General features: G+C 46.9%; 1 protein-coding gene across 1 annotated transcript; it reads right to left on the reverse strand.

Moving 5' to 3' along the window:
- Positions 1 to 8,001: 8,001 nt before the first annotated feature.
- PHGDH (phosphoglycerate dehydrogenase) lies at positions 8,002 to 21,464 on the reverse strand. The gene is made up of 12 exons (XM_063298584.1): positions 21,230 to 21,464; positions 18,912 to 19,063; positions 15,715 to 15,780; positions 15,202 to 15,256; positions 15,019 to 15,117; positions 14,741 to 14,873; positions 13,661 to 13,809; positions 13,078 to 13,230; positions 12,364 to 12,496; positions 10,407 to 10,534; positions 9,731 to 9,950; positions 8,002 to 8,238 (listed from the first exon to the last, which is right to left on the reverse strand). The coding sequence occupies exons 1-12, from the start codon at positions 21,383 to 21,385 to the stop codon at positions 8,084 to 8,086; spliced, it is 1,599 nt and encodes a 532-aa protein (XP_063154654.1). The 5' UTR covers positions 21,386 to 21,464; the 3' UTR covers positions 8,002 to 8,083.
- Between the last annotated feature and the right edge of the window lie 5,127 nt (positions 21,465 to 26,591).

The raw sequence follows: 26,591 nt of genomic DNA on the forward strand, positions 1-26,591 counted from the left end.
TGGGAGATCATGATTTATTAAAAAAATTATTTCAAATTTGGGCAACTTCACATTAAAGAGGTAAGGTTCATTCTTTATTTTTAGTTGAAGAACACTGTTAATGCATATACATACATTGTACTGGTCAGTGACTCTAATAAAATTGAACTGAACATATATATACAGGCCCACACATGAAACAAATATAATAATTTTGTACCTTCTGGCGTATATCTGAGCCTGAATGTGCAGGGGCTCCCCCAGGCCTGAAAAATATTTCAAGGGCTCCTCCGGGGTCAAAGGTTGAGAAAGGCTGAAATAGTCCGATTTAAAGAGGTGGTGTCATGAGTGCCGTTGAGCTGAAGTCATCAGCGCAATGGCACACATGACAATAGCAAGGAAATAGGTGAAGGGGTGCAAGATAAGTAGCCATCAACCCACAACGACTAACGGCCAACAAACAATAACTAAACGGATCACGGAGCACACCCAAGCCATCAGCGCCAATACAACGGAGATCGCCCAGCTGACAGCAATCAGCAGAGGAATAGAAAACCTGATGATGGGCGATCCCGGAACCCCTCACCCACCGGCAGGGCAACGTATTGGACAAAGGGGGGTGACGTGACCACGAGTGAAGGGGCGCTGACCGGCGCGGGGTATTTAAACCCCGCACCGGCGCGCTCCTGTCACTCTCAGCTTTTTTCTTCCAACGCTGTAACTGCGCTGTGAATAAATCAGAGCCTGATCCACGAACCAGTGTCTGAGTATTATTCAGAGGCAGGCAGCGCATGACATAAAGCTGAGAGTCATAAACTCAGCCTCGCCGAGCCCCACCGGACGACAACGAGCCGCGGGAGGAGTAGACGGCGAGAAGACCAGCAAGATGAGGCCGGAGCGGCGCGGGCAAGGAGGGCGAGCCGCGCGGCAAGAGACAGAGGAGGACCGACCAAGGCCAGAGGCACCGCGGACTCCCGGAGCCATGGACGCCCACCCCACCCGACCCGAGCCTCAGCTCCAACCCCAAGGGGAGATGGCGACGGAGGCAACCCGACCGCGGGAGGGAGCAGCACGACTTCCGAAACCAGCGGAGGACCCCGCGCCCCACATCGCACCCCAGCAACGGGCGTGGAGCGACAGCCCAACGGCGGTCAACACGGAGGACGACGGAGACACCCAGCAGACGGCGGAGGAAGCGGACCCGCGGCAGAGGGACGATGAACCCCGCCGGCAACCCACCCCCGAGGACGCGCCAACGGAACCGGCCCCAGCGGCGGCGCGGGCTGTGGACGAGGAGGCACGAGCTGAACTCGCGGCCATGCGGGCTCAACTGACGGAACTCCGGACCATGCTCCAGTCGCTTATGCCCCCCGCGCCACCCAACGACGTCCCCGCACAGGCCCACACCCCGAGCGAAGCACCGAACCCCCACGGGCCAGCGGAGGGTCAGCAGACGGCACAGGCGGACGACACCGCACACCGGGAAGCGAGAGGCGGGGCCACACAAAACGCCCGGGCCCCAAAGGACTTCCCCATCTTCTTCGATGGGACCCCCACGAAACTCTCGTTTTTCGTCACGAACGCTAGGGAGTTCATGGGGAGGCACGGACACTCCTACGACTCCGAGGCCGACAAGATCGCCGCCGTGGCGATCAAACTCCAAGACAGGGCGGCGGACTGGTACGTCCAACTGTACGAGTCCAGCTCCCCCGCCCTCGCCACCTTCCCTGCTTTCATCAATGAGATGAAAAACTACTTCGAAGACCCCCTAGCCAAAGTAAGGGCGAAAAGCGCACTCCAAAGACTTAAACAGGGCACACGCACGGTCCCTGACTACGCCCTGGAGTTCAAAGCCCTCGCGGGGAAGGTCAGCGACTGGTCCGAGACCACCCTGCTGGAAATGTTCAAAAGGGGGCTCAACCGCGACGTTCTCCAATGGGCCCTCTACCGCGACGACCCAGAAACGCTACACGGGTGGATCCACCTCGCGGGGAAAGCTGAACACGCGCACCGCACCTTCCTCATGACAACCACGGAAGACACAAACTATGCCGGAAAAAAGGTACCCGCACCACACGTGGGGATGGCCGGCCCCATATACCCAAAAAAGAAATTCAACCGAGAGCCCTGCGGGAGGTGTGGCAAATTAGGGCACAAGACGGTGGATTGCTTCGCCAACCGACCGCCGACCAGTGCGCCCAAACCCACCCCGAAAATTAACCCCAAACCACCCAACCTGGGGCCGCCCCCTCACCGCCGAATGACCGTGGCCACAGCGACACCAGAGGAAGGCTGGGACGCATACGGGGGGGAAGAGGATAACACAGACCCCGACCAGCCGGCGGGAAAAGCTCCCCGCCTGCCCTGAAACGCGTGGCGAGGCAGGCGGTGGGACAGCAGCGCGGACCACCTTGACGGAACGACGAAAGCCCCGTAATAATGGCAGCAATCAAACTCTCTGCCGGCAACGGAGCCACCACGGCCGCGGCACTAGTGGACTCGGGGTGCTCAAAAAACCTCATCCACCCCGACCTAGTCGCCAAACTCGACCTCCGCTGCTTCCCCCTCCCCACGCCGCTGGCATTCCACCAGCTGGACGGCTCCACAGCGGGAGGGAAACCAGCCACGCTACAAACCGAGCCGGTCACCCTGCAAATGGGCACTCACACCGAGCGCACATCGTTCGTCGTCACGCACATCGGACGGCCCATTGCAGTCCTGGGGATGCCATGGCTCGCGACAAACAACCCGCGGATCAACTGGGAGACCCGCACCTTCACATTCGGCGACGGCGAGTATCGAGCACCAGTTCCAGCGGGCAGAACCAACCCCACGGTAGGACGAGCGGAGGCGACCACACAAGACAACGCCGCTACCACAGCAGACCTACCAGAACAATACGCCGACTTCTCCGAGGTCTTCGGAGAGGCAGAAGCTGACCAACTACCCCCCCACCGCAAGACGGATTGCCGGATCGACCTACTGCCCGACGTCCCCTTACCTAGACCAAAGATCTATTCGATGACCCCGAAGGAGATGGCAACCCTCCGGGAGTTCATCGATAAAAACCTAGACAGGGGATTCATAGAGCCAGCATGCTCACCGGTCGGAGCCCCCGTCTTATTCCGGGAGAAGAAAGACGGGACCCTACGGCTCTGCACCGACTACCGGGGCCTAAACGCGGCTTCCCTGTCCAACAAATACCCCTTACCCCTGGTGAAGGACATGCTCGCCCACCTGTCCACGGGCAAAGTCTTTTCCAAACTGGACCTTCGCGAGGCGTACTATCGCATCCGAATCAGGGAGGGGGACGAATGGAAGACGGCGTTCAACTGCCCCCTAGGCGCCTTCCAGTACAAAGTACTGCCCTTCGGACTCGCGGGGGCCCCTGGGGTGTTCATGCAGCTCATCAATGAGGTACTGCATGAACATCTGTTCAAAGGGGTCCTGGTCTACATCGACGACGTCCTTATTTACACAAAAACGCACGAGGAACATGTGACCCTAGTCAGGCAAGTCCTCGACAAGCTCAGAAGGGCGCAGCTCTATGCCAAGCCTACAAAGTGCGAGTTTCACAAAGAGCGCCTAGACTATCTGGGGTACCGAATCTCCGGGGACGGCATCGAAATGGACCCCGCAAAAGTCGAAGCGGTGCTAAACTGGGAGCGCCCCCGCAACAGACGCCAACTACAGAGCTTCCTCGGATTCGCGAATTTTTACAGGTCATTCGCCCGGGGGTTCGCAGAGATAGCCCTCCCCCTAACGGACCTCCTCAAAACCAAAGGGGTGGGGGACACCCGACGCGCCAAGAACCCAGGCACAGTGCTGAATTGGACTCCCGCGTGCCAGACCGCATTCAACAAGCTGAAAGCGCTGTTCACTACGGAGCCAATCCTCGCGCACCCGGACCCAGAACGGCCGTTCGTGGTCCAAGCCGACGCCTCAGACTTCTCCCTGGGAGCCATCCTGCTACAGAAAGACCCCACGGGACTCCTGAAACCATGCGCCTACCTGTCAAGGAAGTTCTCCGAGACAGAAAGGCGATGGCACGTCTGGGAGAAAGAAGCCTTCGCGGTGAAATCAGCGCTAGAGACATGGCGACACCTACTCGAGGGAGCCACCCAACCATTCGAGGTCTGGACTGACCACCGGAACCTCGAGGCCCTACGAACGCCTAGACGCCTTAGCCCAAAACAGGTCCGATGGGCCCAATTCTTCAGCCGCTTTAATTTCCAGCTGAAGTTCATGCCGGGCAAAAAGAACTTCCTGGCCGACGCCCTCTCCCGACTGCCCCAAGACGAAGAGCCCGCCCCAGACACCATTGGGACGGTCCTATCCGCCTCGCAACTGGGGATGGCCGTGACCACCCGAAGCGGCGCGCGGAGGCAGCTCGACTCTACGGCGCAGCCGACGGCGGGACAACCGGCGACCGGAAGAAGCCAACCGCAACTACCAGGGGGAATGCGCACGGACCTCGCCGCCGCCCTCAAAACCGACCCCTGGTTCCTGGCAAACCCCGACAAGGTAACGATGGCACAGGACCTGGCATGGGGGGAAGGCAGAATCTACGTCCCGGACTCGCAACGCCAGGCGATCTTGCATAGGTCACACGACGCCAAACAAGCGGGACACTTTGGGTTCCTCAAGACCCTACACCTAACACGGCGTCAATTCTGGTGGCCCGCGCTCAGGCGAGACGTAAAAACCTACGTAGCGTCCTGCCCAACGTGCGCTAGGGCCAAACGGGCACCAGGAAAACCCACGGGGCTATTACAACGGGTGGCAGAACCCTCCCGCCCATGGGAGGAAATCTCTATGGATTTTATAGTGGACCTCCCACCCAGCCAGAAGAAAACGGCCATTTGGGTGGTGAAGGACTACTTCTCAAAGCAGGCCCACTTCATCCCCTGCACGTCGGTCCCATCCGCACAACAGCTAGCCAAACTCTTCCTCATCCACGTGTACAGGCTACACGGATGTCCCGCACGTGTGGTGACCGACAGGGGCACACAGTTCACCTCCAAATTCTGGCGGGCCTTCCTAAAGCTGACGGGGACCCAACAGGCCCTATCTACGGCTTGGCACCCCCAGACGGACGGAGCCACAGAGGTTCTTAATGCCACCTTGGAGCAATTCATACGATCATATACTAACTACCACCAAGACGACTGGGCTGAACTGCTCCCGTTCGCCGAAGTCGCATACAACAACGCCGTCCACACGAGCACGGGGAAAACTCCGTTTGAAGTAGTCTCGGGGCGCGACTTCGTCCCCATACCGGAGCTACCTCAACCCCCGGGACCCCAGGTGGACGCTAGCGACTGGGGACGGAAGATCGCGGAAGCATGGCCAGTAATCACGGCGGCGCTGAAGGATGCACAGGCAGCCTACAAAGAGCAGGCCGACAAGCACCGGCGCCAACAACCGACGTTCCAAGCGGGGGATATGGCCTACCTATCCACCAAGTTCCTAAAGTCAACCCAACCCTCGAAAAAACTGGGGCCTAAGTACATCGGGCCGTTCCGAGTCACGCAAATAGTGAACCCGGTAGCAATACGCTTGGACCTGCCACACAACCTACGGAGACTCCACCCGGTGTTCCACACCAGCCTCCTGAAACCGGCAACCACCTCCCGATGGCACCCAAGCACGCCACAGCCCGCACCGGTGATGATCGACGGGCAACACCACTTCGAGATAAGGGACATTCTCGACTCCCGCAAGCAACGAGGAACTCTACACTATCTGGTCAGGTGGAAACACTTCCCCCACCCGGAATGGGTGGCGGCGCACAACGTTAACGCGCCTGACCTGACCAGAGCATTTCACCGGGCATACCCCGACAAACCACAACAAAGGTCAGCAAGCCAAACCCCCCCCCCCGCAGGCCCCCCCCGCCTCCCGTGCCCCAAGGGAAAGGGCCCCCCCAAGCCCGCGACTTGGGTGGACCTCCCCCCCCGGGACTCACTCCCCCCGCCCCGGGCCCACGGGGTGGTGACAAGCGTTCGCCAGCACCCTCCCCCCGCCCCCCCGGCCGCGGGGGAGTGGCAAGCAAGTCAACAGGGCAACCTGGGGGCAACGCCCAGGAGATACAACAAAGGCGACGCACTTTAAATGAGAAAAAAGAAGGGCCCTACCTGGAGCTGATAAAGCACCCGACCAGCCACGCCTCTCTCCTCGCCGAACTGAGCCAAACAAACAGGGTGTGGCTGGAGCATGCGCACGCCAGGACAGGACCCGAGCATGCGCACCATGGACACACCCTGGGAAGGCACGTGGTAGAGGGAGGAGCAAAGGGAGGGGCGACAACTACTCCGGCGGGAATTTTGAAAAAAAAAAGTGCCATTTTGACAGCTCCACCGAAAAAAAAAAACAAAAAAAAAACCCCAGAAAACCGGGGGGGAACACTATTCGGAAAGGGGGCAGTATGTCATGAGTGCCGTTGAGCTGAAGTCATCAGCGCAATGGCACACATGACAATAGCAAGGAAATAGGTGAAGGGGTGCAAGATAAGTAGCCATCAACCCACAACGACTAACGGCCAACAAACAATAACTAAACGGATCACGGAGCACACCCAATACAACGGAGATCGCCCAGCTGACAGCAATCAGCAGAGGAATAGAAAACCTGATGATGGGCGATCCCGGAACCCCTCACCCACCGGCAGGGCAACGTATTGGACAAAGGGGGGTGACGTGACCACGAGTGAAGGGGTATTTAAACCCCGCACCGGCACGCTCCTGTCACTCTCAGCTTTTTTCTTCCAACGCTGTAACTGCGCTGTGAATAAATCAGAGCCTGATCCACGAACCAGTGTCTGAGTATTATTCAGAGGCAGGCAGCGCATGACAGGTGGTAGTTAGGGAACGCTTGACATTTCAACAAGATAATTGAGGCAGGGCTGTGGGGGCTTTAAGGGCTATTAGGGAAGTGGCGTGTTATGTAGTGGGGCTGGGAAAGGAAATTCCATCTTTCCAGTTGGACTTAAAATTGCTGTTTAAGGGAGTGGAATAGAATTCTGTACTCTGCTTAAATAAAGAATATGTTGGTTGATAGCATTCAATATATCAATGCATATATTATTTTCCTATAAACAGTTATATGGAGGGACGCGGTGGCGCTGCGGGTTAAACAGCTGAGCTTGCCGATCAGAAGGTTGGCAGTTCAAATCCGCGTGACGGGGTGAGCTCCCGTTGCTAGTCCCAGCTCCTGCCAACCTAGCAGTTCGAAAACATGCAAATGTGAGTAGATTAGTAGGTACCACTTCGGCGGGCAGGTAACGGCATTCCACGTAGTCATGCCGGCCACATGACCACGGAAGTGTCTACAGACAAACGCCGGCTCTTCGGCTTTGAAACAGAGATGAGCACCGCCCCCTAGAGTCGGACAAGACTGGACTTAAAGTCAAGGGAAACCTTTATGTTTACTATAAACAGTTAAGTCCATGGATGTAAAAAAATATATATATCACAGGACTGATTTATTTCTGTGTACAAATGAATAAATAAAATAGAGAGAATTCTTTCAAGAAAAAGAAAATGAAAGTTCAACAGCTCCAAGTCTGTTGAAAATGCTGGTTTCCTGAAAATTTCCTTTCAGATGTTAGAGGTGGAAGACTGGGTCAATCACCCTTGACACAGATCCCTCGAAGTGAAATGTGCTGGGTGTGCTTTGTAAAGTGCTGTCTTTCAAACTAACTTCTGAAAAATCCACTTTGGAATTAATACTAAAATAAGTCTGTAATTTGCAAACAAAACTGAGAAACATATGATGGTATATATATATATATATATATATATATATATATATATATATATATTGTATGATAGAGCTACATGTTCTGTTTTCTTTGTAAGTAGGAGCCAGGTTGAAATTTTTATATCAAAGGTATGTTGTCATGAAGTCATATTGGCCAATACAACATGCAGAAATAGACCATTTCACCTCTCATACTGAAATACATTTTCAGGTTTAGCTCACTCAGGCACAACAAATGACATAAAGCAAAGATGCATTAGATAGTTTTTGCATTATTTTTTATTAGATATATCTGATTCACATTACAGAAAATTGTGGGCCCTGTCGGGTTCTTCACCAGAACTTAAAGTGTCATCTGGACAACCTCTGTCACATGTGGCTTCAGTTCCTGCAGATTTGGTAGAGGAGAAGACAGACTCAGGACATTCCACTCCTGTCCACTAACAGTGCTGGAACAGTGGTAGGATAGTAGCTCTACTTTGGCCTTCCCCAGCAGACCTGAAAACAGAACACCCAGACCAGAAAGCTGACTACATTTTTGCAGGCACGGTGTTGATTTTCAATACATACATACATACATAAAATGGATGCGCAAAACAGGGCTCTATTTTAGGTTTAAAATACTTCAATACATCCCCTCAGTAGAGTGAAAACAAAGCCAAAAGTTCTGCCACTCCCCCCTGTTGTTGTCACACGGCTCTCTCTTATAACCCGAGAAGTTAAAAAAAAAAAAATGCCTACAGCATCCTGCTGCACAACGACTGCCTGTCAAGTAGCATTTCTTATGAGTTAATATGCCTGGCCACCTCATGCCTGGCCACTTCCAGACCTAGTTTTCCGAACTTCTCTCCATTAACCATGCCATTTATTTCCATATATAACAGAGCTGCTTTCCATACAGGTAGTCCTCGCCTAATGACCCTAACTGGGACTGTAATTTCTGTCACTAAATGAAGCAGTTGTTACATGAAACATCATGTGACCGCACCATGTAGCAATAGCAGTTCCGGTAGTGCCAGTTGTAGATGTTAGGGCCAACAGCTGCCTCAGCTGGGCGCACCTCGTCAGCAGTGGAAGAAGATGGCGAAGGTCAGCTGGAGGCAGCGGGGCCTGCAAGGGTAGGCAGTGGTGGCAGAGTGCAGGGTGGCCAAAAGGGTGGGGGGAGCTGAAGTGCACGCTGTGGTTGTAAATGTGGGCAGGCTGCCAAATGCCCAAATTTTGATCACGTGACTGCAGGGGCACTGCAATGGCTGTAATTTCAAGGACAGGTCTTAACTACCATTTCAATACCATCCTTACTTCAAACAGTTGGTGAACAAATGGTCAATAATGAGGACTACCTGTATTTCTCTTCACCCTAAATCCCACAAGCAGATCCCTATATGTATTAAGGATCACATTATTCATTAGATCATGGTTTAAAGCATCTTCATAGCTTTAAAGCTATTAATTTATCACCTGCTCTTTATTGCACCTTGGAGCACTTTCCATAAATGTTCTTCTAAAATCCCATGTTAGTCACAGATACACCAAAGGAGGTTATGCTCATGACTCATTCTTGTGCAAGGTTTTAGTCTTTAGGACAGACTGGAGGGAACTTGATTCTAGGCAAAAGCATCAAATGGGCTGGAAATTTCCATGCCAGGGACAACAGCAACAGAGCTGCAGAAACGTGGTCTTTTAAGCTCAGTCTCCTCAGAAAACCCACTTCTAGCAAAAAGAAGCAGTGCAGGCAGGAGAGCGCTAACCTCTCTAGTTCATAGCAATTTTTTTTTCTAGCATTAACCACCTTGCTACACTTCCTGATTTTGGGGACCTCCAATGTGGTGAACTGGAACTCCGAGCATTTCTGGCTCACAACTGTGCCAGTGGGTTGGTGGGACTTGTAATCCCAACACATCTACAGTGTGCGAGTTTGGAAAAGACTAGGCTGATGCTAGTACTAAAAGGTCAACTGGTGAAGCAGGGGATGCGAAATGCCTCTCCTTACCAATAATTGTTGGTAACAGACTGACACTGGAGGTCTTGGATTTGTAGAACAGCAGAGGGCCACTGAGGGGAACCAGATGCTTGAAGGTTGCTCCATTGAGTTCTAGCAGGCATGGAATGGTACCTTGCACAGAGCCAACAAGCATATGAGGGGTATTGGTTGCAGTTAGTTGCAGTTGTCCATCATTGCCCAGTGCTCCGTCAATGTGAGTGGTGGTGATCTGGGAATCAGAAAGAGGGAACTTTACTTTCCCCAAAAGAAAAAAATTGCCTCCAATTTTCTTCTTCCAGACATGGCATAGAAATACTTTGCAGAAAGCTGTGTTCTTTTCTACCATGAAAATAGGAGTTAGGGTTATTATACATCTCTGAAAGAGAAAAATTTACAATGGCAGACAGGTAGACAGTATATATGTGCAGCATAACCATGTAGGGGGGAGATGCATACCTTGAATTTCAACCTGTTTTATAACTGGGGAAGTATGCAGAAAGGAACAACAGCCTTCCTTAAGAGAAATAACTTTACAAAATATCTCCTTAGGTGATCCTGTAGCTGTCTTAAAGGCCTCCAATGAACTGGCCCTTGGATCTGGGGATGGAGGGGGTTATGTCTCTCTTTTGAGGGAGATGGGCGGTGATGAAATTTGAAATATAAACAAATAAGTAAATAAATGAACCTTCAGCCCAGCCTCTTGTGCCAGAAGCAGCCCATTCACAAGGTTCACATCCTTCTGTGCGGTTTCTTGAAGGAGCCCCATTGCCACTGCAGGAGTCAAGTAGCTGCCAGACTTCTGCAAGATTGAGCCTAGTGAAAATTACAGGCATGATCAAATCACCAGAAGGCACCTAATATTATCTTGCCGTTTCTCAATCTGTAGTCAGGAGATGAATGAACTGGGGAACCTGGTCCAAGGTTTCAAGCAGAAACAGCCTCTCTAAGCTTCACTCTTCTGGAGAAGGGAAAGGCCAGACAGTCAGCTAAGGATCCCCTCTCACCCCAGCCCTCTTTCTTTCTACAGGGTCTCCTTCCTGTGTCTTTAAGGGTGATCCAACCTCCATGTATTTAACAGGCACACTGGTTCCGATCCAGTAAAGAAAAATGTTACTTACAAGGAAGCAAGCAAAAGGCTGCCCCCAATGAATAAACCTGTCATATTTGCTGTGAATATTACACTATAGGAAACAATAGAGCAAAAGCTACCGGAGCAAGATGCTTTTGAAAGTGGACAAATGTGTAAATAAAGTGGCTGAAAGGGAGCCCAGAAAAGAGGTGGAGCTGTTACTGTTGCTTCAAGACACTACCATTGCTCTCCTCTTGCCACACTCTTAGGTATGACACAGAATAGCCACAATGGAGAAACTCCTCTACTGTGGAGTCTGGAAAATCCAATCCTTGATTGGAGAATCTTGATGAACAGAGCAGCTCTCCATTGCAAACATTCATCCTCTACACCTGGTGGGGCATGAGAGAAGAATGTGATCAACTCCCTGAGTAAATAGGACTGGAAGAGCCACTAAGCTCAATGAGACTTAGGAGAGAGTAAGCTTGCACAGCTTTCTGTGGCTTTGCAGCCCAGCACAAAAGCTTCTGTGGCACATTTTTACATTGCAAACAGAAAGAGGGTCAAGCTCAACAGCCCAAGGGCTCCACTCCAGTTTCTGCTGCAGCTTACATGGAGTAAACTGGGAGAGAGATCCATCCCCAGCACAGAAATAGCTGATGCATGCTTGCCTGCAAGTAGGAGTCATTAAACTCACTGGAAATGATAACAAAGTCAGCATGCACAGGGTAGTGCTACCCAGCCCAGATTCCTTCAGTCCCAAGTATTTGTGCATGTAGTTTGTGTTATGAGGGAATCAATTTGGGGGACCAAATAATGTACAAATGTGATGCTTTATTTTACACAAAATTAATTTTATTAAGTGGTCATTAATTGAGGGTTGTCTTGAGAGGGTTGCCTTCCCCTGATCATTTTGGAAGGGTGGCCTTCTGGCTACTGCATACATACCTGTATAAAAATGGATCCTATGCATGTATTTGTTGCAGAAAAAATCAGTGGGAGTAAGCAATCCCAGGGAAGGTACAGCATTTTTTATTTTATTTTTTAATTACCTTGTTTTTGTCTAATCTGTCCTTTTTTTACAGGGAAATTAAATTCAGGGCTGTCTTCTGTTCAGGTGATGACAGTACTACTTACTAGAGGCTCATGTTTCTTTAACACCAAGAGCAGGTGAGGTTTTATATGCAAACAGGGAATGGACAGTGGCAAGCCTCCTGTACAAAGGTAGCCTTGGCAGAGGATACATATTGCACTCAAAAACACAAAAGGAGAAAGCACTTTCTACAACACAGATGTTTCCTTAAAAAACAACTTTGAGAGAAAGCAGAAGCCAAATAAAGAAGGAAACAAAGGAAGGTATCTCAGAGAGGGTGAAAGTTACTAAGCAGTCTCTTTAAAAAGGTGAAATCTCACACAAGAGAAATTCTGTGGGCTGAAAAATAAAGCTTTTCTGGTCATAGGTTTTTTTTTTTTAAAGTAGGAAGATGAGAGAACAAAGGCAGAGGAGTGAAAAAGTTTTGATAAAAAGCCAGTATCTGAAGGCCAAGCACTGTGCCTGGATCTCTCATCTCACCCTGGGTGACAAGCTGCACTCCTCCATTCACTTGGTGGCTCAGTGCACCTAGCACAGTTCCCAAAGCTCTAGCCAGGGCAATCCATGGCTTGGTATGGGATGCGTATGCACTGCTGAGAGCCTGCCCATTTACCTGAGGAAGGGAAGAACAGGAGTGTGAGACTGCCCACAGGATTTCCAGCCCACAACCCTTTATTATTTTGTTTACAATGCCTGGTCATTTAATAATTACATTTATCAAGAATGGAATATCTGCATGCATGTCTAGCTCTAACGTATTGCCTTCTTTAAAAACCTATCCCCTGTATTTACCCTGCTTTCAATTTTAGAGCTGAATATTCTCCTTTCAAGTGTGTCAACCAGTTCTATTTTTATTGTCATTTGTTAAACATAAAACTGGCAGTCAAACAATGAAAGTTAGCACTTATAAGCTGGGCTGGTTAGTACAAGCATGATACCCTGAAGCTCAGCTGAACTTCAGGCTGAACTTAGCACTGTGTTTTAGCTGTGATCAAGTTAGCTGTGTTTAAAGCCCATCTCAAATGTGTTGCACATGTTATGCTGTGATTTTGCTTACAAATTCACCTCTTAATAATTTTGAAGAAACTAATGCACTAGAATATGTAGAAACTAAGTTAAAATTAAGATTAGTTATGTGAATTTTAGAAATGCTATATAAATCATGACTTGCTAAGGATTAAATGTAGGACTCACAGTGCCAACCAGTGCCCTGCCCTGGGCCAAGTCTACTAGTTGCATGGCAATCTCCCTTCCACAGCGGCTCTGAGCTTCTCTGGTACTGGCACCCAGGTGGGGGCAGCTGATTACATTGGGATGGTTGACCAAAGCTTTATCTTTGGGTGGCTCCTAAAAGGGAAGAAGAGTTTGACTAGTTATGAAAGCCTGTCTCATCTCTCAAGATTAAATCGCAGCATTTCACTGTCTCAACCCCAGGTTTAGCTGGGTTAGAAAGAAAATTCTATACTCAGTAAAGCAGAGACTGTAAGATTTTAACTAGTTTTGCTGTGAAACCAATAAGGAACAGCACTTTTTATAGAGGAATCAGGTATTTAGCTCTAGAACACTGGCAGGCAACTATGTTTTCTTCAGCCTGAAGTGCACACTTCCCCAACCGGGGTATATTACCAGAAATATGGCCTTCAACTTCCAGAGTTCCTCAGCCAGCTTGGCTGTCAGAGGAAGCTGCTGTAGAACTGCTAGAGCACCCCACCCCCACCCCACCCTGACCAGCTGAACTGAACTGCTGAAGGCAAAACAAGATGTCACAAAGCATCACCTCTGTAAAAACATCTAAGGCTGCTCCTCCACATTGGCCAGACTGGAGAGCCCGCAAAAGGGCACCTTCATCCACAATACCTCCTCGGGCACAGTTGATCACCTGGACCCCATGGCGGCACTGAGCAAATGTAGCGTCGTTGAGAAGCCCTAGAAAGAAAGCAGCAGCGAAAGCAGAGAAGTTGAGTAACAGTCCAGCCACATTCCTCTTCTTAGGTTTACCTTTGTTAGAAGTTTGGAACACCACAGTTATACCACATGCCAAGTGTGCTGACTGCCTTTCCATTTATTATAAAAGCTTGTATACCATCTTTTCCTGTAAGAAAATTCAAGGCCGTGAACAAAGCAATAAACTAATTTAGAAACAATTATTCAAGTAAGTACCATATTAAAACATCTGCTTCTCTCATGGTTTCCACAAGTTACAGCTGCAGAATTTTAATACAGAGGCACACAACTGCTGCTCCACAACCAGAACTCCAGCTCTGTTAGCTGACACCTTCTACCATGCAGTAACCCTTTTCTTCATTGTTAGGATTTTTTTCACATCCATAATCTGATTTCTCCCCTCCTCATCTCCCAAAGAACTCCTCTTGCTCATCCAGTTGCCTTCTTACCGCACATAAGTTGTTCTCAGCTCATGCTAATTATTCCAATTTTCCTTCCTCACTGCCAGCCCCACTAGTTAGAACAGAGCAGGAAATCAGCTCCACAGGTAGGCTAAAACTACTTTTATTGAGATTGGCTATAATAATATAATTGTGCAAGTGTGATTCTGCTGAACCTGCTCCTCCTTATAGTTCAGTGCATTAGGGAAGCGTCTCCCTCAACCACTTCCTAATGTTATCTCACTTAAAATGCTTCATCCCCTTTTGCCTATGCAATGGATCCTGCATCTCTCTGTCAAAATAATCTTCCTTACTCCCTACACTCATTGCTTCCTCACTCAGCCTTGATGCTGCATAAATTGTGGAATTATGTACCTATTCCACTTGCTAATAAGGAGCAAACATGAGCACGCATAACTCAGTACTACACAAGGATCCCAACATGACAAGTGACCTCAAAATTGGCACTCTACCTGTGGTGGAAGGCAGGAGTGGGGTGTGCACTGTGATGAAGTCACACAGTGGCCAGATCTGTTCCAATGGCAACTGTTCAACACCAAAGGTAGCCGACTCCTCAGGAGTGATTATAGGGTCATAGCCTATGGTCTATATGGATAGGGAGAAGAAAAAAAAGTTGAACGAATGGCTGAGATTTCCAGCTCACCACCACTAGGAAACAGGAGCACTGGGTATCAATAGTCTTTTTGAGAAGAGGAGGTTCGAGACAGCAGAGAGGGACAACCACTTTTACCTTCATGCCAAAGGACTGCATCCGGATGGCTACCTCTCGTCCAATCCTGCCAAGGCCTAGAATTCCCAGGGTCTTCCCCTGAAGTTCCATCCCCATAAACTACAATAGAAAGATGCCTGGTCACTTAATAATTTGGACAACCAGGTTGAACAAATTCCTCATATATATAAAAAGTCTTCTTACCTTTTTACGATCCCATTTTCCATTCTTCATTGAAGCTGCAGCTTGTGGAATTTGCCTGAAATAACAGTCTCTGTTACAAACAGTCTTTGATAAAAAGGCCCTAGGCATGGACACTGTTACTGCAAATAACACTAATCAGGTGGACACTGTTATTTCTCATTATTTTTATTTGATGAGTTGCTGAATTTTGATGCTAAAACTATATATTTTGCTATTACCAATCGTATGCCTACTACAGAAGTAGCCAGAGCCTCTGCATTAAGACTTATTTACTTACTACATTTATATCCCATGTTTGGAAATGTAAGTTACGAGTGTAGTCAGTCAATCAGTCCAACACAGTTAACTACAACTGCCTGCATAATAGGCACATTCCCTCCCGACACCTTAGGGGATTTTAATTCTTTCCCCTGTGATTGTTTGATATTTTCTGACTTGCAAGACACAGAAGTTCAAGGTAGCCTGTGCTCCTGCTGGGATGTTCCATTCCTTCCCAGAAACGGTATTACTTACCTGGCCAGACTCATGATCATACCACATGTCAGCTCTGCTGCACTGAGGCTGTTGCCAGTGGGGGTGCTATGAGGCAAAACAAAGAGAAAGAAATGTAGAGTTAGCAGTTCCTATTCACTGGGAAAACAAATCAAAATATGGTTCTATGCACTCTTGTTTTATACACATTGTTTTCCCAAAGCTAAAGTAGCATTTCAAGTGGACGCTATGACTCAGGCTGTTGAGTGAAAAAGAAACAAATGCTCTTCAAGGGGTTCTAAAAGATAGTGGCCCCTGAACTGAAATTGTGCTTTCAATCCTTTGCATGGTGAGTAGCTAGAAGAATGGGAAGCATCCCGTGAAGAAAAGAAGGACCTTTCATCCCAGCCTCTAAGCAGATTTCAAAAAGTATCCACCAGCAATTCATCTGATCCCTCAAACTAAACACCACATGTAAGTCCTTCAGTATTTTTTGCAGGAAAAATATCATGGTTTGCTCTTCCCCATACACTTTCCCTTTTCTTTGAGGAACCTCAATCTGTTTCTGCAAACAGACAATTTTTTTCACTACTTGCATTGCCCAAATAATCACTTAGGGACCACACATTAAAATGTAAACTTAAACCATGGTTTAGAGCTGTAGGAGTAAAATCAGGAAAATCCAGGGTTTGCAGACTCCAACTCAGCTGTGACAATGAGATTGGAATCACGGTTAATGTTCAATGTTCTGTCACATTAAAAACTGTACTTTGGTAGTACATCTTGTGAGGCTGCATGTGGCCCTAAGACCATAGGTAGTTCCTCTCTGAATTAAGTTAAATGATTAAAATCCATTTTATCAGTTTCAGAGGTATTCCAGTGATCAGAGTGCATTTTAAATGAACGATGAAAACAGAGCACAGGCGTCACTTAGAGGTGAAGGCAGAAACACAACATTTTATCTATCTATCTATCATATTTATTCACTGCCCATCTCATATAACGATGACTCTGGGCAGTTAACCTTGAAAGCAACCTGGAAGGCAAAAAAGATAGTATTTTCTTCCCCAAAGCCAATAGGAATTGCTGTCACTCAAGCAGTTCTAGCTTTGGCAAGGATAAGGGGGAATGTTTTCTGACTCCACCTGCTAGTTCCTTCCTCCAAGCTGAGCTGCATAGATTGATTTTAATAGCTGTCCCTAGGATGAGAACAAAGACTGTGTTTATCCTATTTCTCTTTTCCTGATCCTAACATCATTGCAGTGATGGATGTGGAAAGAAGGAAATGATCCTCATCCTATGAAGGAACAAGGGAGGAAACAAGAGGCTAAAGATCTTAAGAGAAGAGTTTATCACAGGCAAGGAAATGGCATGCTCGGTTTGGCAGGTAGGGAAAGGAAATCACCCCCCACCCTTGGTTGTAGTTTGAAAGATCACTGCCCTTATTCTGACTTTTGCAGCAACAACTACAGGTAGTCCTCAACTTAAAACTACAATAAGGACCAGAAAATTTGTTGTTAAGTGGTGTGGTCATTAAGCAAGGCATCACATGACTGCACCCAATTTTATGACATTTTTGTGGTGGTTAAGTGAATCACTGTGGTCGTTAAGTGAATCACATGGTTCCCCATTGACTTTGCTTGTCAGAAACCAGGTGATAAGGTCACAGATGGGGATCACATGACCCTGGGACACTGCAACTGTCGTAAATACATGCCAGTTGCCAAGTGCCTGAATTTTGATCATGTGATCGTGGGGATGCTGTGACAGTCATAAGTGCAAGGACTGGTTGTAAGTCATTTTCCAGCGTCATTGTGACTTCGAATGGTTGCTAAATGAATGGTTGTAAGTTGAGGACTACCTTACTGTGCAAGAGAAGTGTAATCTTAATAGCTAAGTGTTCCAGCAAATGGGTCCTATGCGCAAAAGCAAAGATCTGAAGCAATCTGAGCTCAGATTTCAGAACTAAGTGTTTTCAGGAAGAGGACTCTTGATACTACTTAGTCAAAAGTTATTGCAGTTATTCTGTCTTTTCCTCCTTAACAGATTTTCCATAAAGAAAAATCATGTTAAGATGATGCAAGGGTACTAGTGGAGAACAACATCTTCTGGACCCCTTGTAAAAATCATTAGTAAGTGCAGTTAAGAACCCTCAGCTGAACATATCTTAAGATCAGGAGATTCCATGACTCAGTACCTACTTACCTCTGTTTTTAAAAGATCAAATTGTTTTTGATTTTTTGTTGATTGTTGGTAGTGGTAATTCTTTGTCTAAGATTGGTGGTGGCTTACATGGAAAAAAAAGCATATTGGAGCATCCTAAGTTCCCACCTGAAGTATTTATTTGGAGCCATATAAACTTAATTTTCATCCATTTTTCAATATATGGGAGCATCCTGAACCCTTTCTAGTCCATACTTGGTAGGTGGTTCTGGAGTTGCAAACAGGGCAAGAAATTATTGCAAGTCAAACAAAAAGGGTATTCAATATACCCACTTGCCAGTCATGCAAGGTAAGTGAACTGGTGTCTTCCAAAGACAATGCAAGAAAAGCCCCTGGTCTGAAGCTAGGACAGGAGGCAAAATCTGTTTCAACTCCACTTCAGATTGCCATTTCAGTGCTGGGCAGTCAAAAAAATAAAAAGACTATACAGAACAATGCTTCACTGGATAGAAAAGATCTGGAGGCTGGCTGCTTTGGCTCTGGACCACAGAAAGTTTTGTCTTCTCAGCATCAAAAGCAGCCCAAACTAAAGCTTGAGGGGCTCAGGGTTAAAATAACCCCAACTCTCCCCTTTGGCTTCACAGTGGCTCTGCAGATCACCACATTCTTGCATTACAGAAGATGTAGAGATCATCCCTCTAGTTGTGCTGGGCATTCACTTCTCCAGAAAGGGCTTCCCACATCTCTAAACTTAGAGCTGGGAAAGGGAGATGGGCATCATCGCTACAGAAGCATAGCACCATATGTGCTCATCCTTAGAAGGAAAAGCATAGTCTCTTAAAACTCAGCCAACTAAAATTGCTTTCAGTGAGTTACAGCAAATGTCTTTCAGAAAGAAGCCTGCTGACTCGGTGCTCATGAACCCCCTGCTTTGTGAGCAAATCCTGGAGCTGAAGGTCAGACCAGATAGGCCTGCTCTGGAGTTCGGTGCCGGGCAACCTCTGCGTTCTCCTCCATGTAGAGCACGCATAAAACAGGGGATTCCGCTGCTCTCTGGCAACCTCTTGGTGACTTACTTCATGACTAGGATTCCTTTCCTTGTAGCAGCCTCCACATCCACATTGTCAACCCCAGTGCCGGCTCTCCCAATGACCTGCAACTTCTCCGCTGCATTGATGACCTCTGCAGTCACTTTGGTTGCTGAGCGTACAATGAGCCCATCACAGTCCTGAAGAAATCAAACTCCAATCAGCAACTGGATGGGGAGGGACCACAGAGCCACCCAGAGGACTATAATCAAGGCTTAGGAAACGTGCCCTCTATTCCTCTCTCTAAACAGGAAACTTCATAAGTAAAGCCCTCCAAGGTTTCTTGCTAGTGGGGATATTTGGTATTTGAGATATTGAATATGTTTTTATAATGGAGAAAACTTGCCCATTCATGTGTACAGGCAAACATAAAACAGTCACTTGCAGAAGGCAAATGTCTGAGGCTAAAAGAAAAGTAATTCTCCAAAGGAACTAAGTACAAGGCAGTACTACGGGTACTGAGCTAAACCATTCTTTTAAAATCAATTCTCTATTCCAGTGTCCATTTCACAAAAGAAAAAAGGGGGAAAAGAAAGCAATTCCACATATGTGCATTGTAAAACCTATGCAGAAAAAGAACAAATACTCTAACATATATGGTGATACATTGCACTGAAGGAAAAAAATGAGGCGACACACAAAGCACAGGTCCGGCTCCCATCATTTTCTCTATCCCCAGGATGCTCCCTGGGCCCACATGGTGCCCCCAGCTCACTGATTTTTCTGGACAAGGTTCAAACTGAGTCACAGATTACAGCCATCAAGACTTCCATTTTTTAAAGAATCTATTTGTGGAATGGAATATACAGTCCACCTTCCTTTTCTTAAGCTCTCAGACCAGACAGATATGGATGTTACATTATGCCATGTTCTCATATACAAGGTTTTACGTAACTTCTACCACCACCCCCTGGGGAGCAAGGGAAAGATATTTTTCTGGTTTTACACAGTGTATATCCTGTGTGGTGTTTTTACTTATACTGATCACCAGGAAGCAGCATAGGACTGCTATGGACTCATCCTGCATAGGACTCATCAGGTTGCAGATCTTTCTACTCTCTTGTCTCCTAATAGGCAAAGCATGAGGAATGTTAAGTCAATTATCTACTTTTAGCTTTCTTTGATGTCAGACAGGTACAGGCAAGTTCCCTTCCTGTTCCACAAGCTTAAAATGAAGCCAAGCAAATTTTGTCTCCCTCACTCCTCCAAACATGAGCTGGAAACAAGGACAGACAGCATTTCTTCAACAGAACCCCACCAACTTCCTCTTTCTAATTTGCAAAATGTTCTGGAAGCCATCCGGAATAGCCTAATTTCAACAGTTGCTTCCCCGCAGGCGTCTGGGGAAGAGAGCCAAGGATGAATTGGGCCCGTTCCCAACTAGCTCTCTTAGTTCTATTCCAACATGATTGGGGCAAAAGAATGAGGTGAGGTTATGCAAAACACAGCAGGCTCTGGCCGCGACTGGCGCTCTCCCTCCCACTGAGTTTGAAGGACAAACGTTTCTTCAAGAAACAAATCAATCGGGTAGGGTTCGTTCCACAATTATCCAGTCACCCCCAATTCTCCAGATTCATTTCCCAATTCTCCCATCATCCCCAAAGCAAGATATCTTTTAAAGAAAAACTTAAAAGGTCTGGACTTGGGCCTCTAGATTTGCCGACTAAGCAATCTCTACTGGAGCAATCCAGACACGACTCTGGAATCTGTTATTTTCTCCACTACCACGGCAGCAGAGTGGTTGCACATTGTGCACCCACTTTCCATCCTGCAACACACGTATTATTTACTTATTTATTCAATTTATTATAGTCGCCTGCTCCAGCGGACTCTGGGCAGCTTACAAAATATAACAGTAGATAAAACAAGTAAAAAACACAAACAAAACGAAATAGGAAAGCCCGGACTAACAGGAACCATTAAAGCAAAGCACACAGAGGGTGAGTTAGGAACTCTAAGCAGGAACAAATCTCGCTTCGCTACACCCTTATGCCTCAACCATCGGATCACAACGAGAGCCTAGACGGACGGGTCTGAGCCTGGGAAGACTGAAATAGCGAAGCGGACTCCTTATCCCCAACCCCCTTTTCCTCTTAAGCAAAATGCAGCAAAAGACTGTAGTCCCGCCACTCTTTCTAGATATGAATTCGTGAACACGGCTGGAAACCGGGGCGGCGGTATCAAAGTTGGTCCTCCGACTCTATCTTGCCTAACTAAACGTTTTCTCTCCCTTCTTCAGGCAGTGGAAACTTATCCAGGAGGTTGTTTGGTGCCTGGAGTGGAGAAGCGAGGTTTTTTGGTCTCACCCTGATCTCGGTCTGCAACTGCTCCTTGCTGAGGTTAGTTTTCTCTAGGACTTGGATTCCGGCCGCCACCAGGATCTGCTTGCAGCAAGGGTCCAGGCTGTCGCTGATCAGCACTTTAGTCAGGGTGGGCACTCCTGCAGCTGCCGCCGGGGCCATCCTAGCTTCGCCTCTTGGCTTCTTCGCGAGGGGGGGCTGCAGCTGCTTCTCGGAGCTCTTGCAGGCGAAAGAGGGAGAGAACTGCTTCGCAGCGCGTGATAAAGGCTCGCTCGCCCTTCGTTCTATTGGAGCGGAGTGTCAAGGTCCCACCTCCTCCCCCTCTTCCTCACCACCCGTAACCTCCACCCCACCCCTCCCCTCCCCTCCCCTCCCTCGGAATTTGCCCTGCACCAGCGCAAATCCCTTGGCTTCATTCTTCCACCGTTGTTGTGCCTTGTTGACGAAAGCAAGGCGGGCCTAGGGCCAACTGGCTTCGCTTCTCCCCAGCCACCAGATAGTGGCCTCAACTAGAGGGGGCGGGGGGGCAAGCGGGGCATGTGCTCCGGGCACCGCGCTGGGGAGGCACCAAAATGAGCGCTGGGAGGCGCCAAAATGAGCGTTGGTTGGGGTTGGGGGCCAAAAGTGGGCGCGGAATCCACGTTTGCCCCGGGTGACAGAGACCCAAGTTGCGGGCCTGATCTAGCTTGCCCCTTCCTTGTCTTGAGCTGCCTTGGGTGCATTTCGGGGACACCCCGGTTGCCCCAGTGCGCGCCTGGAGCGGAAAGGGATGCAGCTGGAAGAGGGGAGAAGGAGGACTGCCGCAATGGGCCCGCGTGTGGCTCTTATTTTTGGGTGTAAGGCACGCTGCGCCACCCAAACGTGACCTGGCATTCATCCGAACGGAACAACACGTGTCTGCGTTACGTCAGCAAAAATCAGTTACTACCACGTCAGCAAGAATCTGTCGATGATTCTTGCTAGAAGTCTATCCATTCAGACTAGTAGCGTTTGCACGCTACAGGTGTGATCTCCACTCTTGCCTCTGAAATCCTGCAGGCGCTGTGGCTGTAAGAGTTTCTCTCCTGCGATATTCCTGCTTAATTCCTTTCAAAGTCTCCTTTCTAAGCTTCCCCTGGTGATATCGCTGATATCTGCAAAAATTATCATGAAAGTCGCCAAAGTCGTTGGATTGTGGCAGGATATAAATGCAATCAATAACCACAAATAAGTAATTATTACTGTGGGAAGAATAGGAAGCCTATTCAGCCAGTACTCCCCTGCTTGCTCTCTCTACCTCTCACACACATGTGCAGAACTTTACAGGGAAGCACCAGAGTGTGTGGCTTCTTAAAAGTGAAGTTTAAAACAGTTGTGGACTGTTTACTCTAAAATCTAGTTAAAATGTCTGAGTTCTTCTAAAGATTCTCTATCCATCTCCTTTGGTACATCTGGAAAAATTCCACTCAAATGAAACATGCAATTGAGAGAAAGTCCAAAACTACTGATCTGCACATTCTAAGAACTAAAAGATTTTGCTTTAATATGTTGTGCTAAACGTTTTCTGTGTTTACTCAAGCTATAAAGTGATTAAAAATAGTTAAGATATTACTTAATTTGTATTATATTTTGTACTGTTTCTTGAAGCTGGATGGCTGCGTAGTCTTTTTCTCTCCTTTTGCTCATTCTCACAACAGAGGAACAGCACTCCTGAACAGTATTTTGTTTCAGTACTACATAACCAGCCAAACCATGTGTGGACAAGAGGGATAAGGAAGAACCTGTCACCTCTGTGTTGCACCTAGGAGATGGGCCAAGCTGACATTTACATTCCTTTCTAACTGTATTTTTCTTGGATGATGTATCAGTTACCCATTGGGTAGTGATATATTGAATGCTTGGGTCCACCCAACACAATGAGCTATAAATTAACATGTTTTTGACTGGGTTCGTATGAGATAGTGAGCTTAGTCAAGTATTTGTAAATATGCTGTGCAAACCCAGGCACAAACTGGAGGGTAAATTTAGATTATGTTGTATACATTTTAGGTGTCTGTTCTAATAAGCAGAAAAATCTGGGACTTGGGTCTCTCAATCTTTCTCAATCATCTAGCTCCTAAGTAATGGTGAAGCTGGAAATAACCACACTAGAACACCATATCAGTTGATCCACGATACCCATTTATTGCCAAAATATGCCCTGAGCAGGCATGATTTCCTGACGTTTTCCAGTGTGAGTGAATAAGAACACATAAGAAATTAAGCCAAACATATTTTTGATTATGTTTATTTTTGAAAGGTTTGATTGGTCAAACCTGAAAATGAGAAAAGCAGTGGACAAAATAAAAACAGGACAAGAAATTGCATTCTAATCAGAAAGATGGGGGAAGAAATTCATATGCAATGTATATGCAGTTTAATTTTTTTTTCCTGAAAATCCATGCAAGCAAAAAAATGTAAAATCTTAGACATAGTTACCACTTTTTTATCCCTATCTATTTTTATAGGGATTTAAATAAATGAGTATAGCATAGATGGATGGATGGATGGATGGATGGATGGATGGATGGATGGATGGATGGATGGATAGATAGGCATTATTACCAGCTGACTTATCATCTAGTGATTTTCAAAGTTTTTTCCCCGGCTGAATCACAGAAAGGAATAATACCAATTGTTCAATTTTCATGAGGCTGTCAATTATTTTTTCTTATAATATCAAATTCAAAAGCTACAGCATTTCTTAATAACCATTAAACTTGGTAAAATAGAAAATTCAATGTCTGTGGAATTCAGTCTGGCAGATGCTGGGCATGCCTTATAGCCAGTTTGGCTCCTATTGATTAATCTGTTACCTTTTTTTTTTAAAGACTTTTTATCAATTTTGCTTTTCTTTGTCACAAAAATCTTTGCTGGAATATTCTAAGGCTCAACCAGCAGTCTTTAAAAAGAGGACAGGCAACAGCTGGGAGCCCATGACCAGAGCAAGCAAACAGGAGAGCAAACAGCAACAGGGGAATTTTATAAGGATGCTGGTGAACTGCTGAGTTTGGGGAAGGATTTTTTTGGCCAGGGGCTGTATAGTTTTTTAGTTGGGGGTGTATATGCTTTGCTTGCTGAGTATATAGTTTGAGGAAAAGGATCTTATTTACTGATCAAGTGATCAAAGCTCTGATGGAGCTTAGTTACATTCCTTAACTAGCTGTTCCATCTCAGCCAGCCCTCTCTAGAAAGAAGACAGTCCAGGGCAGTGACCAAGGTGAGTAAACAGAAGAATAAACAAGAATAAAGAAGTTTTCTGAGGGAGATGAGAGAGTTCAGATAATTTCAATCTCTCCAGAAAACGGAAGGGACTCTCAAATCTCCAGGGATTACTAAAATCAAGTTCTTCACCAAGGAGGAGGAAATGAGTAATAATTGTGCAAGATTGACTGTCACAGGGTCAGAAGCAGTACAGGTAGTCCTCACTTAACAACCACAGTTGGGACTGGAATTTCAGTTGCTAAGTGAAGTGGTCATTAAGAGAATCCAACCCGATTTTACTACCTTTTTTCATGGCGGTTATTTAACAAATCACCATGGGCATTAAGTGAACCACATGGTCATTAAGCGAATCACACAGTTCCTCATTGATTTTGCTTGCCAGAAGTCAGCCAGGAAAGTTGAAAATGGTGATCACATGACCATGGGATGCTGAAGGTTATAAATGCAAACTGGTTGCCAAGCTCCTGAATTGTGATCATGTGACCGTGGTGATGCTGCGACAGTCGTGTGAGGACTGGTCTTAAGTTGTTTTTTTCAGCAGGTCATTAAGTGAGGACTACCTGTAGTGTGTGGACTGGACAAGCTATTACAAGCATTCTGTTTTCCTGATGCACATATCCAGGACATGGTGCAAAACTTACCTAGATTTATCACTGATCCTGACCCTTTTCTGCTTACACACATGGGGACAAAATATACTGTTTGAAGAAGAAAAATACATCAAAAGGTTACAAGCAACTATAAAGCCCTGATAGGATGGGGAGAGAGCTGGGGATGCAAGCAGTGTTTTATTCATCCTTTCCATTAATAGTCAAGGGACAAAAAGAAAAAGCAGGATCCTGGAATTGAACTAGTGGCTAAGAGTCCCACTTTTTTGGGGAAGACAGGCAGTAATAAAATTTGAATAATAAATAAAATAAAAAATAAAATAAAATAAAAAAATAAATGGTGTCATCAGGAAAGACTTTGATTTCTAGACCATGGCCTGCAATCACCAGTATGGGCAGAAATGGGCTGTACCTCACAAGGGCAGGAACAAATGGCGAGAGCCCTGAAAACCTTATCTGCATGGCTTTAAGCCAGAATGGGAAGGGAGATAAGAGGCCCGAACTCAGGGAAGTCATGGGCATTAGGAACACAGCTGTACCTGGTAAAGGAAAGGGCACATGTTTGGGAAGGACACTTGGAAGCCTTCAACACATGGCAGTACGGTAGGATGGAATAAGCTTTCAAGGACTAGAATCTGTGTCATCAGAGGCATGAAGCACTATCCTCATTTGGAAGGTGTAAATAAACATGGGAGACAAAAAAACAACAATCCATGAGGTTGAATTGTTATAGTGTGCAAAAAAGCATAGTCTGCAATAATTCAGTTAAAACGTAATAGTATAAAAATATGAATATGACTATCTACAACAAAATCATGACACAGGCACCTTAGAGTCATTATGAATTTTCACAAGATAGTACATCTTTATTCAGGCCAAGAATAATGGAATTTTATTTTGGAGCCACCCACTGAACCTCCTTTGCAAGAGAATGATTACTTTGAGGTCAATAGTAGGTTAGTGATTACCTTATGTTTTCTAAATTATGTCATTTCCGATGTCAGAATTTTGTCCATTAATTTTTTACACAAAAACTATTTTATTGTTCAAAGAACCAAAGTGTATTACTGATATGTGGTCTGAGTATCATATTGGAAGAAGAGCAGGAAGATCATCCCTTGATACTGTAGCCAACGTCACCTAGTCCTGCAAAACTATTACCTGAGTAGATATTCACTGCATGCTACAATTACTAAGGATGACTGCCAGATCCCCAAGGGAAGAGAAATGAGGCTAGTTTTCAGGAAGTATAGATAAGTATCCATACACACACTTCTGTCACAAAAATGTTGCCTTGTATTCCTAGTTAGATATATTTTGCCTGAGGATAGGGAAGGTTGTACCAAAGAGCAGGGGTCACCACTAAGAAGGCTACTGCCTAGGTTCCACTAGATGGCAACATTTAAGGGAAGAGGCCTGGAGCATGCCCACCCTGTCAGACCTAGTGGAACAGGCAGATACCTTCAGGGAGAGGTGGTCATGCAGTCAACCTAACCCTGTGTCATTCAGGTGATAAC

The sequence above is a fragment of the Candoia aspera genome, chromosome 3 (assembly GCF_035149785.1).
Source record: "Candoia aspera isolate rCanAsp1 chromosome 3, rCanAsp1.hap2, whole genome shotgun sequence".
In the NCBI taxonomy this organism is placed as follows: Eukaryota; Metazoa; Chordata; class Lepidosauria; order Squamata; family Boidae; genus Candoia; species Candoia aspera.